Source organism: Rhyacophila brunnea, unplaced genomic scaffold (assembly GCF_057557595.1).
Source record: "Rhyacophila brunnea isolate RB1 unplaced genomic scaffold, BYU_Rbru_1.0 scaffold_15, whole genome shotgun sequence".
NCBI classification, from domain to species: Eukaryota; Metazoa; Arthropoda; class Insecta; order Trichoptera; family Rhyacophilidae; genus Rhyacophila; species Rhyacophila brunnea.
In genome coordinates, this window is record NW_028232806.1 from 384,611 (window position 1) to 398,541 (window position 13,931).

Sequence of the window (13,931 nt, forward strand, 5' to 3'; positions counted from 1 at the left end):
AAAATCGCTCAAGCATTATACCCTATACAAAATATAATGTGAGAGTCTTTTAAAATACTCAACACAAAACTATTAAATAGTTTTTTGACGTAAAACTATTTAAACTCTAAAAATGATATTTTTGTTGCTAAATATTTGTATATATCGTTTTACACATCTTTCTAAAATAAATATCTATAGACGGTTTATTCTGGTATTTGTGTGTAATTTTTGGTGACGGCTATTTTTAGTAAACATTTACGATGAAACGAAATCCATCAATTAATATTCCTGGGCAGCAACACTAAGAAGTAAGCAAATAAGCAATAATTATTATCTATGGCAATAATGGCGTCCAAATTTTGACAACTCCATCACGCTTCGCAATTTTGCATATTAATTCCGGTTAAATTTACCAAATACTCCAACAATGGCCGATGTTTTGGACATTGAAAATTCCGAAGAGTTTGAAGTCGATGATGAAGGAGAACGTGAGTAAAACCTACCCAAAACAATGTTGCAATGTCTTTGTAAAGAGTCTTAACCCCATTTTTTTTCACCGAAAACTTACTCTTTTAGTCGTTTATTTTCAGTTAGTACCGTTATCTCACGTTTAAAATATTATAATTATGTATATAGATGATAGTGATGACTTAATTACATGGATTATGTTCGCTTGGAGTGCAGTTTAACTGTCGCAACTCTATTTTGAATAAGATTGACAGTGAATGGATGACAATTGACATGTTATTTTTGTTCATTTCGGGATTTTCCTATATGTACTAATAAAATAATACATAGTAGTTGGGGGTGAAATCATTAATTGTGTTTGATCTTTAGCAATCTTTAAGTCAGGTAAGTAGGTAGTTATTCAGATATCCTATTATGTAAACGTAATTTTCTCCAGAGGGCATCGCCCGTTTGAAGGAAAAGGCGCGCATAAAGAAAGGCCGTGGCTTCGGAGGCGGCGGTGAGCAGCCTTCGGGTAACACAGCCGCGAGCGGCGGCGGAGGTGGAGCAAACCGCGGAGGCAGCGCTCGCTATGACCGGTTATCAGCTTCGGCAGCACCCGGTGGGGGTGAACTGGGGCCTCAACGCTCAGTGGAAGGCTGGATTTTGTTTGTCAGCGGCGTCCACGAAGAGGCCCAGGAAGATGATATACAGGTGATTTTTACTTTTTTTAATACCTTTTGGCTGCCGTAAAAAAGGCCTTGGCAGTACCTAACAGACCAAATATGATTTGTGAAAAAAAAATCAAAAAAAAAACTATGACATCTCTAAAATGTCAGTTGTAACACTACTTGACAAAACTCAAGGTAAATCAATGGTAAAATCATTAACTAATATGGTAAAATGTTTTTGTAACATTCCGATAGATGTCAGTATGTGTCCTATTTTGAAATTATTTGTTTTGACCGAATTATTAGTACTACCGAGATATCTCGTATGTGGCAGTGATCGGGACTGCCTATAACAGTAGTGATGGATGGATGTAGGCTGTTGAGATAGATTCGACGTAAATAGTGCTTTTGTATTATTAGTTCAATGAAAACAAATACGTATAACTGACAAAGTTTAGTGTGCACTATTTATGTCAAATCTTATAGTGCGGATACATCTTCTTGGCTACGTGTTAAAACTGTGAACTAACATGCCCATTTTTAACCGCACTTCCATTATATACTAACAAGCTCATCCCATTTAGTAAACAACAGCACCTAGAAGCGTAGCCAAGAAGACGTTTTCGCACAGTAATAGCCTGCGTCCATCCCTCGCCACTTGCGTATGATGAATAAGAAGTTTGTATTAAATAATAATTAATATATGAAAAAGATTTGACATCTCTTGACCAGCGGCGGCTGGTCTAACATCATACAAGTGCACTGCACTGCTTGCATTGCTATGAAACATCGTTCAACATTGTAAATCATATTTTTTCTTCATAGGTTTTTAATATTATCGCTCACTTATTGTAATGCAAACCATAAACCGATGTGCCCATATTGCCAATAGACGATAATACAGGCACTATGCACCGTATACGTCATCTTCACTGAAATCATTTGCGCCCTGGCAATATATTTAGTTTACTTAAAATTAACCCAAAGCTTAGTATGAACTAAAGCCATTATAAAACAACTTAAACCGTGCTAATCGTTTTCGCCATGCGCATCCAGAATATCGTGCGCCGACTGGGTAAAATGACATCATATTGGTCTGAGTAGAGAGCAATTATAGATTTGAATTATTATGGTTTGTTATTATAGACGCTGCAGCTTACTGTTCATGCTTCAAATTATGTTTAGTATCATATTTAGCAATGTCGTATGTAAAATGCCTGTAAAACTAAAAACAATAGAATTCATTATTTTATAAATTAAAATGGGTAAGAAATTAAAATAATACAATGTCGGTAAGATATTTTGATTTATGTGTACTCCAATTTAAATCAGTGAAGATAAAAATAATTTTGCTACCTACCGCATTTCTGGAAAATTAATATTTCATTATCCTGTGTGTTGACTAAACGCGAAATGGTGTCGGTTATTTATAATATATAAAATTATTAATTCATGAATTCTAGTGATTAGCTAATACTTAAATCTTAATACTATTTCACAAAGTGCAGTTTCATAATAATCATTATTCATAAAGTGTACAAATTGCTAAAGATAATAATATAATAAAATATAGAATAAGATGGCTTCCGTTAAAAGTAAGAGGTATTTATCTACTATAAGAGATACGATCGTTTTTTAAAACTAATCCAATAAAGATTTAAGTAACTCGCAACATGTTTTATGAAAAATATAAAATATACAGGTAATTCTCCAAATGTCAATAACGTTTTGTCAAATCAAAAACAACGCCGAATTGATTTCATTTTTCAAAAAGGTAAGTTTCCAGCGCACCCTCAAAAATTACAATCCAAAAAATCACCGGCCGCCACTGCTCTTGACATCAACTAAACAAAATCAATTTTAATGTATGTTGGTAATCCATTGATTTATTATATAGGTTAAGCCTTTAGTTAAATTCACATAGATTTCATACTATTACATACACATTTTCTGACAGTTCGAAAAGCATTTGGAGTCATTCATTGGTTGACATATTGGTATTAAACGGTATGCAGCCAATGAGGTATTGACCGATTAGTACGAAGTGGTTTTCAGTTAATGAGATTTTATATCAGGTTTGCCCAAACTGGTGGTGGGTAATATACAATTCTCATTTATAAGAATGTTTCCATTAGCACAGCAAAAAAATCAAACCTCATTGTGGTAATCAATTTTTTAATAATCCTATAATTGGACCACTATTTCATACCAATTTCTGGTAAAATTTTTCACATTAACTCATAGTGGTGACGACACGGCTGCCATGTCGGGATTAAATAGCCAATATATATAATTAGCATGTTATTAAAATGTGGTAATTAAATATTAATTAACTGGTCCGCAGTGTATGAGTTAAATAAGCTCAATGAAATTTATAAAAAATATTGCTACAAAATTGACAAAAATCTTTCGCAAGTGTACATATTAATGGATAGTGGACACAAAGTATATTAGTCTATGGTGGACACCAATAAAGGAATATGTAATAACAATCAGGAGAGGGCATTTTGTATTGTAGTAGTGGAACATAATAACAGTTAATACCTAAAGAAATTATCCAAATTATTAATCAATATTTTCAACATTAGATTTGTTAAGTTGGTAAAAAAAAGTGTAGGAGATCGGTGAAACTATCTTTTAGAATTCATGTTTCTTTTAATGTTGCAGGACAAATTCTCAGAATTCGGCGACATTAAAAACATTCACCTGAACTTGGATCGCAGAACAGGCTTTCTTAAGGGATACGCTTTGGTAGAGTTTGAAACTTATAAACAAGCACAGGTAACTTTAATCAAAATTAATTTATAATTAATCAACGATCTAAAGGTCTCATCTCGAGAACCCATTATGATAGAAAGTTGCTGTGCCAAATTCGCACACACTGTCACTGAGATCACTGCAGCGCGAAGAAAGTTTAATTGACCTGGACGCAAACCATTACTTTTGTAATAATAACAAAACACATCCTGCGCATGAAGTTTTTGTGAACACTATGTACATAATTTTTTTGTGTACATGGAAAATTTGTTAGGGGGATATTTTCACAGTAAAAATTTAAATAAGTCAGCCAATATTTGATTAACCATTGGACTAATGGGTAGAGCGAATGGTTAACTATTCATTACAGAAAAAGTCTTAATACAACCATCACCCTGTGGAAGCCCACATATGCTTTGCTAGGACCAAATATGTTAATTTGCATGTGTAGATTGCAGCTAATCTGGTAAGGTTTGGTGATGAAACACTCAAACACAACATCTGTCAAATAATTACATTTTGTAAACAGAAGTTTCAGACAAACCAATGTTGTATTTATTACCGAACACCAACCAACAAAGAATGAATAATTTGCAATAACTGTGAGTGGTCAATGGATTTTGAAAAGTGACATTGTATCGATTAATCGATGGTATGAACACCAATGCATGCATAAACGAAAATACATTGACAGTTGTTGTTCAATATTTTAGTTAGTGACGTCACACGTCAGTATTATGATTTTTTTAAATATTGATTCCCTTATATTAACTCTTTTACTCCCAGCTGATTTAGCCTAGCATATGCGAAAACTCCCAAGCGTTTTTTGACAAAAAATCGTCGATTTAGTTTTTTTTAAATAACTAATTCTACACATGTTTTAAAAATTTGAAACTTTTTTTGTGTGTTCTCAATGGTGTATAAAGCAATAATAAGTAATAATATTGATAGTTTACATCAATAAAACAAAAGAAAAAAATAATGTATCAATATTTATTTAGAAATGAACGGATAAAACTATGTTTGAACAACAAAACAAGTGTGACAACATTTTTTTATTTATAATTGATTTATCAAATTTTATAATATAATCTATCCTTATGTAGTAACAGAAAAAAAAATAAACAAATTATTATTTATCTATGAAATAGAATTTTTATAAAGTAAAAAATCGTATAGTGTCCAAGGTATTCAAGAATATTATTCAATTCACGAAATCGCAAGAAAATTCGATACAGTATCGACGACCAACTGATATGAGTGATATGGAATGAAGTAATTTCAAAAAATAAGTCTCAAAGCACTAAATCATTTATAATAATATTTATATTCATGTATTTTTTCACCATCTTACCAAAAGTACAGTGGCATCCATTGTTAGTTCAAAAATTACAAACTTCATTTTGTAATGTGATATATGAATCATAAAACAACTAAAAGAAATATCAGAATTTAAAATGTGTCATAAAAATAATGTTTTATTATTTTTATGACCCTCTTTGGTCTCAAGTTCGACAGCAGAGCAATTATGACTTGTGAGTTAATAGGGTGTGACATAATTATAAATAAAGCCGACACTAAAATAAATGTTACTCACACTCAACACACAGTGCATATAATGATTCGTCTACACGAGACGAAATATGACGGGAAAAAATTTGGAATAAATCGTAAATTTGGTTCCAAACTGTCGGCCGATGGATCGGCCCAGATGGAGTTTTCGCATAGGTATGGTGGGCCGAAATATCGGCCCCGTGGGAGTAAAAGGGTTAATTTATAAAAATTGAAATTGTCATGAAGTGTGAAAGTGTCCGACCTGCACAGTATAAATTGAATAATTTTATATGGAAAACAAAATAGCTGTTTTAATTTTGACCATATTTTGTATGTATGCACTATAAACCGCCGCTTTCACTAATTGGACACTTTTCTGGTTTTTGGGGTGGCGGATTACTGAGAGTACTGTACTACCCTCAATAGCTGACAGCAGTCTTGCCTATAGAATAGATGCGCTGGAACGCAGAACTTCAGCAGGTCTTTGTCAACAACATTAATTAACAATTTAATGATTTCAGAGTGCCAGAGAAGCTTTAAATGCCTCCGATGTCCTGGGACAAAACATCTCCGTCGATTGGTGCTTCACCAAAGGACCCAACAAGCAGCATTCGCGCGGCAAGAGGCGATAGTCTTATCAACCATACCATCATCAATAACTTAAATTAATTACTAATTTTATATTAGCTTAGCAAGGAAAGGAATGACTGTCAGTTTTGAGATTAATGTTTGCGTGTTGTTATTTTGTGTCGGAAACATTTTCTCGTAAATATGTATGATGACGTGTAAGAATGGACCCTGTTCGCTAATCGAAACGGTAGCACTAAATTAGCAAAAAAAATTTTCACATTAAACATGGGTGTGTATTTTTGTCTATGACCTAAGTCATAATTTGTATATTTAAAAAATGTCGCATTCACGGATTATGGACTTGAACAAAATTGTCACCTCAACAAACCAAAATGTCTTTGTATAGCTTGTCTATTAACTACAATGAAATATTCTTCTGTAAGAATAGTTTTAAGATTAATAAATAATAATTTTTGTAAAAAAAATATATTTATTTTGTCATAAGCGTTACCCCTTTGAATGCTGAACAACAGTATATCATTCCATATAATATCAGCGAGAAATGCTAACCACGATGGTTATTGACGTCACAATGCTTATTAGAATGGTAAAATATTTGGGATCTTTGTACTGCGCCATTGTCAAATAGGTTTTTATTACATTTTTGCTTCAGACATTTACTTAATTACTTTATAATACGCTTCTTTTGCAGGTTAATGACTTATTTATTGAAAATTAGTTATTAAGAAATCCACAAATGTACACATACAACCTACAATGTGCTAAAACTTCTACTTGACATTAAAACGATCGTATTCTGAACATAATCGGCAATTATCTAGTAAATATAACAGTCAGAATTATACTCCTGAGAATTTATTTTCAGCTATATTTGGCTGACAAAACTTAGAATTTTTCTTTACAACCTTTGAAGTCAAGCAAAAAAAATGTGTTGTGACCATTGCCGACTCAAGTAGAAAGCCGATACATTCACAACAACTGGTCTTACTTTTTCCGCCCCTCCCGTTGTTGTCTATGGATGACCTGTCATTGTTCTATAGAGTGCTCATACTGACGCTTCTTCGTGTTCAGTCAGGGGATGGCTTGATTTGGATAGCAAAAAAAAATGTGTGTGACCATTGCCGACTCAAGTAGAAAGCCGATACATTCACAACAACTGGTCTTACTTTTTCCGCCCCTCCCGTTGTTGTCTATGTATGACCTGTCATTGTTCTATAGAGTGCTCATACTGACACTTCTGTCGTGTTCAGTCAGGGGACGGCTTGATTTGGATAGCAAAAAAAAATGTGTGTGACCATTGCCGACTCAAGTAGAAAGCCGATACATTCACAACAACTGGTCTTACTTTTTCCGCCCCTCCCGTTGTTGTCTATGGATGACCTGTCATTGTTCTATAGAGTGCTCATACTGACGGTTCTGTCGTGTTCAGTCAGGGGATGGCTTGATTTGGATAGATGAGTTACATGATAAATCATACACTAGCATTAACACACCTTCTACAAATATAATGTATAGATCAATGCTACATATTTTTTGGAAATCGATATTACCACCGGTTTTTGTGTGAAGGACTAGTCTGACTTTGACAGCTGATGAATAACAGGAATGTATATTATTTATAAATAACACTGATAGTTAATATATTTCATTTGAGAATTTTTAATAATTCAATTTGAAACGAGAAATGGCGAATCAATATGTCAAGCAATCTGGGATCTGATTTTGACAGTTGAACAGTGGACCACTCGTTGCTTGTGCAAAAAGATATGCTCAGACTGTATTAATCTAAAGATGGCGCTGGTGTGAGGAATTTTATAAAAACAGCATAAATGTGTGAACAGGGAATGTAGATTCACCCCTCTTCAATTTTATTCCTGAAAATAATTTTTGTATCAAATTTTTATTGTTTATTAAATTTATTGAATTGTTTTTAAAATCTATTATAGTGAATTCCATATTACGAGTATCCGTTATGCAAGTGGGTTGTGTGTATTTATTATTATATTTCTTATGAAGGTAGTAAAAATAAAATAAAAAACAATTTCGGGCATAATTCAAAAACGTTTAATAATCAGTTTATTTGAAAAAGAAACAGAAAATAAATACAAAGGTGGAAAAAGAAACAAAACAAAAAACGTCATCAGACCTATGCGCAAAAAATAATACAATTAAACATTTTATCACAATATTATATTATAGTAACTATTATAAATCATAAAAGCTGCCATTTTGGATTACATGTCAGTCGGCGACATAACAAAATGGCGGCCTACTGCGATACTGACAATAAGACGTCAGTCTTTGCTGTTTCGTGTGTGTATTGAGAAATAATACTTTATACAGCCAATAAATTGAGGATTTTGCCTTCATGAAAACTAACTTAGATGAAATAGTTTATTTTTAAGTGAAGTAAATACAGTGTTACAAATGGCAATGTGCATTTAAGAAAATACTGACAGATTCATAGACAGTTTATTTGTATACAGTTTAGATTTCATGCAGTACAGAAATCAACGTTTTAAATAAATTAATATGACAATTAAGTCTAAAATAAAGTATTAAATCAATATAATACATTCGACAGATCGGTATTTAAGAATTATATACATAGAGATTCTGGTCTCTGGTGAGAGATTTTCTTGAAATCCAGGTAACATTAATACACATTAGTCGAGATAGATTCCAATGCATACTCACATTTTTGGAAAACATCACAGAAAATTTATATATTCGAATTCTTACACCTAACTAATCATAGACCTATTTATATTGTACATGCGTCATAACTTTGTCAGTATTCTCCTACGTACACAGAGCCATTTGAAACACCTGTAAATGGAAATAAAAATGTGTTTTTATAAAGCAAAAAAAAGAAAAAAATTACATTGTTACAATTTCATTAAAAAATTCATTATGACTATAATAAATACCAGTATCGCTCGATTAAAAACCTAGTGACGTTTTTCTCCCTTTGCATTTTTTACACTTTGGCTTGTTGACATGTTGACATAATACATGACATGAGACAAAACAATTACAAAGACAATACTATCGTTGACTACACTTTTAAATTAAACTGATATTCAGATGTTTTCATTCGTTCACTGTCAAACAGATGTCGGATGTTCCGCTTGAATCCCTACCGGTGAAAATATTAAATCAATTTTTCGACAGATAAGCTGAGATCTGATGGTTTGAATCTCAGTTTGTACAATTATTTATTTATTATCATTAGTTTCGGTTTCCGTTTCCCCTTTAGGTGTTGTTTTTTGATGTTTCGTCTCTTTCGATAGAGGTGCGCGAAGGAGACAGGACTCAAGATGGTCTAGAATCTTCTTCTCTGGTTCTCCAGCATTTGCTTGAGGCTGAAGCTGGACAGAGCGATCCCTGTGGCGGCCAAGGCTGCTGCCGATCTGAACACCGCCCTGTCGGGGGACCGGTGCTGTGGACAAAACAAAAATATCAATTAGTTATTAACTCACAGAGCTCGTTTTACCTTTAAAATATTTTTTTTAAATCTTAGGGAACCCCTACTTGAGCAACAAATTATAAACATCATATATATTGTATTCAGATTCATTATTGCACTGAAAATACATATCATTTCCTATGATTGATCGCAACGCATTGATTAAGTTTAGAGAAGGTGACAGCTGCCATCCACGTTATATAAAATGTGATTGTTATTAAATCATGATACATATTATATTGATATCTATTTAGGTCGATTTTCAGATGAATCATTATGAATGTGTTTAAAGTATGTATCTCATCCTGCTTTATCGACTAAATTAAATAAAACATACTAAATATTGCAATATAAATTCATTGTTTATCTTAAAACAATATAAATCCCGTAGAAACAGTCCGAAATGAATACAAAATGAATTTCGTTTAAATCAAAATAATTTAGTGCCAGAGCTTGTTTTCGAGTGACATTGGAATATTTCAAGGTTTATTTTTAGACTGAAATGTTTTCTCAAGATAATATGGTAGATTCACATTAAAATACAGACTACCGCTTTAGTTCTACTATACTGATGCATATTTAGAAACATTTGAAAATAGAAAACATTATTAAGTATACCCATTTGGCAATACCGACTTTAATTCACATTCAATAAATATTTGCATACTGATTATTACAGTCTTTTAGTATTGATTGAGTATTGGTGGTAAATATGACACAGTGCATCTGTAAATAGATATATTACAACAACTATTCCATTATATTCATATCAATGCCTGTCAATCTGTTACTGATATAACATTACACCATGTACAAAACCTAAGACGATAACAATATGGGTCCCTGGAGTAGAGGTTGTATCGACAGATTTTTTTTTGTTTTCATGAGTAATGGATGTTAACCACATGTTCAATATAGTCTGACTCCAAACACACATTTAAAAGCAATATGTGAATTTGCCAGAACTGGGACCCATTACATTATAAGCCGTGACGTTATCGCTCGGCCATCGTGGGGCCGTACTTATATTATGATATGAAATTATTTCTTATTAAAATAGCTATAAATAATCGCCTAGTAAAGTGTCTTCTCCAATGCTTTAAGACTTATTTAATGATAATCGTCAGTACTCACTAATTCTCCCACTAATACCGTCACGTGTAAACAGGTCAAATTAGTAATAAACATTAGAATTCAACAATTAACACATGCCAGTATTAGTGCGTCAGTAGAGATACTGATGATTAGTACTAAGCCCGTGTAAACATGCCCTTATACACATACCGTGTGATCGTTAATGCCGGCTAGACGGCAGCGACTTGTCTGCGCGGTATATACCTTTACAGCGCTTTTCCGTTTTCCCGTCAATACACACGGGTTTCCCGATACAAACCGGTTTGCGCAGGTAAGATTGTCGTAAAGCATGAGCATCTAGCCTTCACTTAAAACATACCAAAGATAGCTAAACATATGTCTGTTTACGAAACCAACTGAAATTCCACGTTTAAATAATACCTACACGCTTAGTACTATATGCGTGATATTACGGGTCACAGATATGCTATTTGGATAGTAATTATTAAGACTGTATTAATTATCAATCAATGTAACTTTGTAACTCTACAATAAATAAATAAAGAAGTGCCCTGTCAATGAAGCCAATGAACTGATGTGGAAGAAAATAATCTATTCATTTCAAGCAATGTATCTGTCTACTGTCCTAAAATATATATTCACCATTAATAATTAATTGATAACATTGAGTTGAATTAAAATGCTATGTGTTATCAATGAAAGAATGACCCGGATTCTAAAAAATGGAAAGCGAAAAGGTGAGTTTTGTTGCCAGTTCAAAAATAAATTAAATGAATTCATATTATTAATCATGGAAATGACAGATAAGTCACTCGTATTTCCCACGTATAAAAGTAACTCAGTATGTTTTAGATTAAGGGGCTATCCATATACGATGTCACATCCTAATAGTGATCTCATATTATAAAATGATGATTTGTGCAGCTCTCCTGCTCTATAATCCGGCAGGTTCCACATTAAACTGCCACATTACAGAGCAGAGAGCCGTTCGCTCGGCAGTTTGGTGCCCGACCTTGACAGATTATTTATTATTTCCTATGGAAATCCAATAATCCGGCATAGGTGAAAAAATATGGGTGCTGAATTACCGAGCGCCTACTGTATTATAGAAAATGTGACATTACGAAACTGACCAAATAATATTATCACTTTTTCTCCTAAGTGACATGGATACTGAAGAAATAGATAATTTATAACAAAATGCAAAGGTTTCTAAATTGTGACAAAGTTTAGACTGAAAGTAAAATTTTTAGTGCCGAAATGTAGCAATGGGGTCAGGGAGGGTCAAATATATCCTGAAACATGCAATGTCACCACCTATGGACAATAATTGTAAACAAGCTGCAATTTTACTTTAAATTGGACTACCATATAATATATACATTAAGTGTGTTACTAGTGCTAACGTATTCATACTATAAATGTAAGAGAAACACAAACATTATGTGTAGCGCTACGTGGCATAAAAAGTGCATATTGGATATAATGTAGAAAGGACACTGATTCGCTGACCAAATTAATAACCACAACTACGGCTGTTGTACTCGGAGCACATTAGATCGCGCTGGATCGATGAACTCATCAAGTTTGCCAATAACTAGGGACCAAGAAAAAATAAAGGAGTTTGGCCAATGTTCATTCAACAGTGGATAGACCATTATTGCTAAATATGTATGGAATTGGTAAAGCAGTGACACTATATGTAAACATGAAATTCTCAAACATTTTTCATATATTAAGTCAACGGTTGACTGTTTGGTAAAACTTTATTTTGGAGTTTGTAATTGACTAGGAAGCTGCAATATTTTTAACTCGTTTCCAGCACCACCCACCGTTTTCAAAAGATTCAGCGTTTACTTGGTGGTAATCCATGATAACTTTACTATATAACAGGCTTGGCAAACCTTTTTACGTACGCGTGCCAAAAATTGCCAAATATTATTTTTCAACTGTCTGACGTGCCGAGCAGTTTTTCATGGGGAAAAATAGTTTTCAAGAATTCTATTAAAAAGGTTTAAAAATTAAAATTGAGTTCTTGAGATTCTTCACCATGTTTCTAGCCAAAGCCATATCTTTTGTTCTTTGAATATTTTTTTACTTGTTTTCAAAATTTTCAAAGAGATCATGGGAGTATTTTAACCTCACTTCTTTCATATATTCCCCATCACTGAACGGTTTTCCATTTTTATCGATTATTTTTGAGGCAACATAACAAGCAGCTGTTTATTTGAAATTTGACTGCCGATAAGTTTCATTAGGTATGTTGACTGAATATTTTTATTTCCATTTTTTTTATATTTCATTTATATTTATTTGTAAAATTTAAAAAAATATATACCTACTTAGGTAATTATTTTTCTCTCTTAAAAATAAAACATTCACATGCCATAGGTACGCCATCACTGTTCACCACGAATAAAAACTTATTACTTACACGTGTTTTGCTCACATTTCATTTTTATGTGATAAATACAGTGATAAATAATAATCAACTTCTTATAAAATATATACTTAGCTGATTTTAATACTCCACCGAAACTAAACTTTGATACAAAAGCCAGAAGAGAAAAATCATGTAAATTTGTAATTATAGTTATCATAAGGTGGGTGGGTGTGTAGCAGTGAATTTCATTGGACTGAGGAATGGCATCATGACTACACAGTGTCACGTCATTCATATAAGAGCATTACGAAATTTAATTAAATATTTAAATAATTAATTTTACTACTCATTAGTCATTATAGTATGTCATGGCTACTGAATTCATTAAAAAAAAAAACATAAATAATTCTGTGTTTTCGACAACAATATATTTTGTTTTGTAGGTATGATAAAATAAGGTTTGTGATTAGTGGATACTGGTTATTGTTTTAAAAACAGAAAAAACATACGGTCGAACTTGGTTATTACGATCACGAAAATAGCGAGATCTCGGATGTAATGAGGAAACATTCGTTAACATTTTAGTTTATGGTTTTCTCCATACATTTATTCACTTTTACAACGAGCTACTTCTCGGGTATACCGGGCAAAAATATTGATGTGTCAATCGTTTAAAAACAAAATTTTCGACCCTAAGCAATAAAATCCGACCGGACAGTTAACTAGACCGATGCCGCCGGGATCGGATTACGTTTATGACACCAGTTAAGTGTCTGTACCTAATTAGTGTTTTTGCCGACAACATTGAAAAAGTATCCACGCATGTGGTTGAAATTGCATGTAAAAATCCAAGCTTTGTGAAATCAGTAGGTAACTACCAACCAGCGCCGGCGGCTCAGCACTTCATTACAATAAACAACTTCTTTTGTAGTTTATGAATGCCATGCTTGTTTCGGGGATTTTTGCGATGGTTTTCAGATTT

The 13,931-nt window shown here is 32.9% G+C and overlaps 2 protein-coding genes across 3 annotated transcripts in view; one reads left to right on the forward strand and one right to left on the reverse strand.

Moving 5' to 3' along the window:
- Positions 1-326: 326 nt before the first annotated feature.
- On the forward strand, positions 327-6,459 carry tsu (40S ribosomal protein S12 homolog tsunagi). The gene is made up of 4 exons (XM_085942555.1): positions 327-470; positions 887-1,143; positions 3,768-3,881; positions 5,933-6,459. The coding sequence occupies exons 1-4, from the start codon at positions 410-412 to the stop codon at positions 6,041-6,043; spliced, it is 543 nt and encodes a 180-aa protein (XP_085798681.1). The 5' UTR covers positions 327-409; the 3' UTR covers positions 6,044-6,459.
- Positions 6,460-8,043: 1,584 nt separating this feature from the next.
- Positions 8,044-13,931, reverse strand: part of LOC147074734 (uncharacterized) — a 29,097-nt gene continuing 23,209 nt past the window's right edge. For both annotated transcript variants that reach the window (XM_085942556.1, XM_085942557.1), the window contains exon 3: positions 8,044-9,444. In XM_085942556.1, the coding sequence (XP_085798682.1) occupies positions 9,328-9,444 (117 nt within the window). In that variant the 3' untranslated portion in view covers positions 8,044-9,327. The remainder of the gene's footprint in view (positions 9,445-13,931) is intronic.

Excerpts from the sequence above, each read along its gene's own strand:
- tsu (XM_085942555.1), top strand. The coding sequence starts at position 410 with ATGGCCGATGTTTTGGACATTGAAAATTCCGAAGAGTTTGAAGTCGAT. Across the intron at positions 471-886 it reads AGTCGATGATGAAGGAGAAC|AGGGCATCGCCCGTTTGAAG; the intron begins GTGAGTAAAACC and ends AATTTTCTCCAG. Across the intron at positions 3,882-5,932 it reads AAACTTATAAACAAGCACAG|AGTGCCAGAGAAGCTTTAAA; the intron begins GTAACTTTAATC and ends TAATGATTTCAG.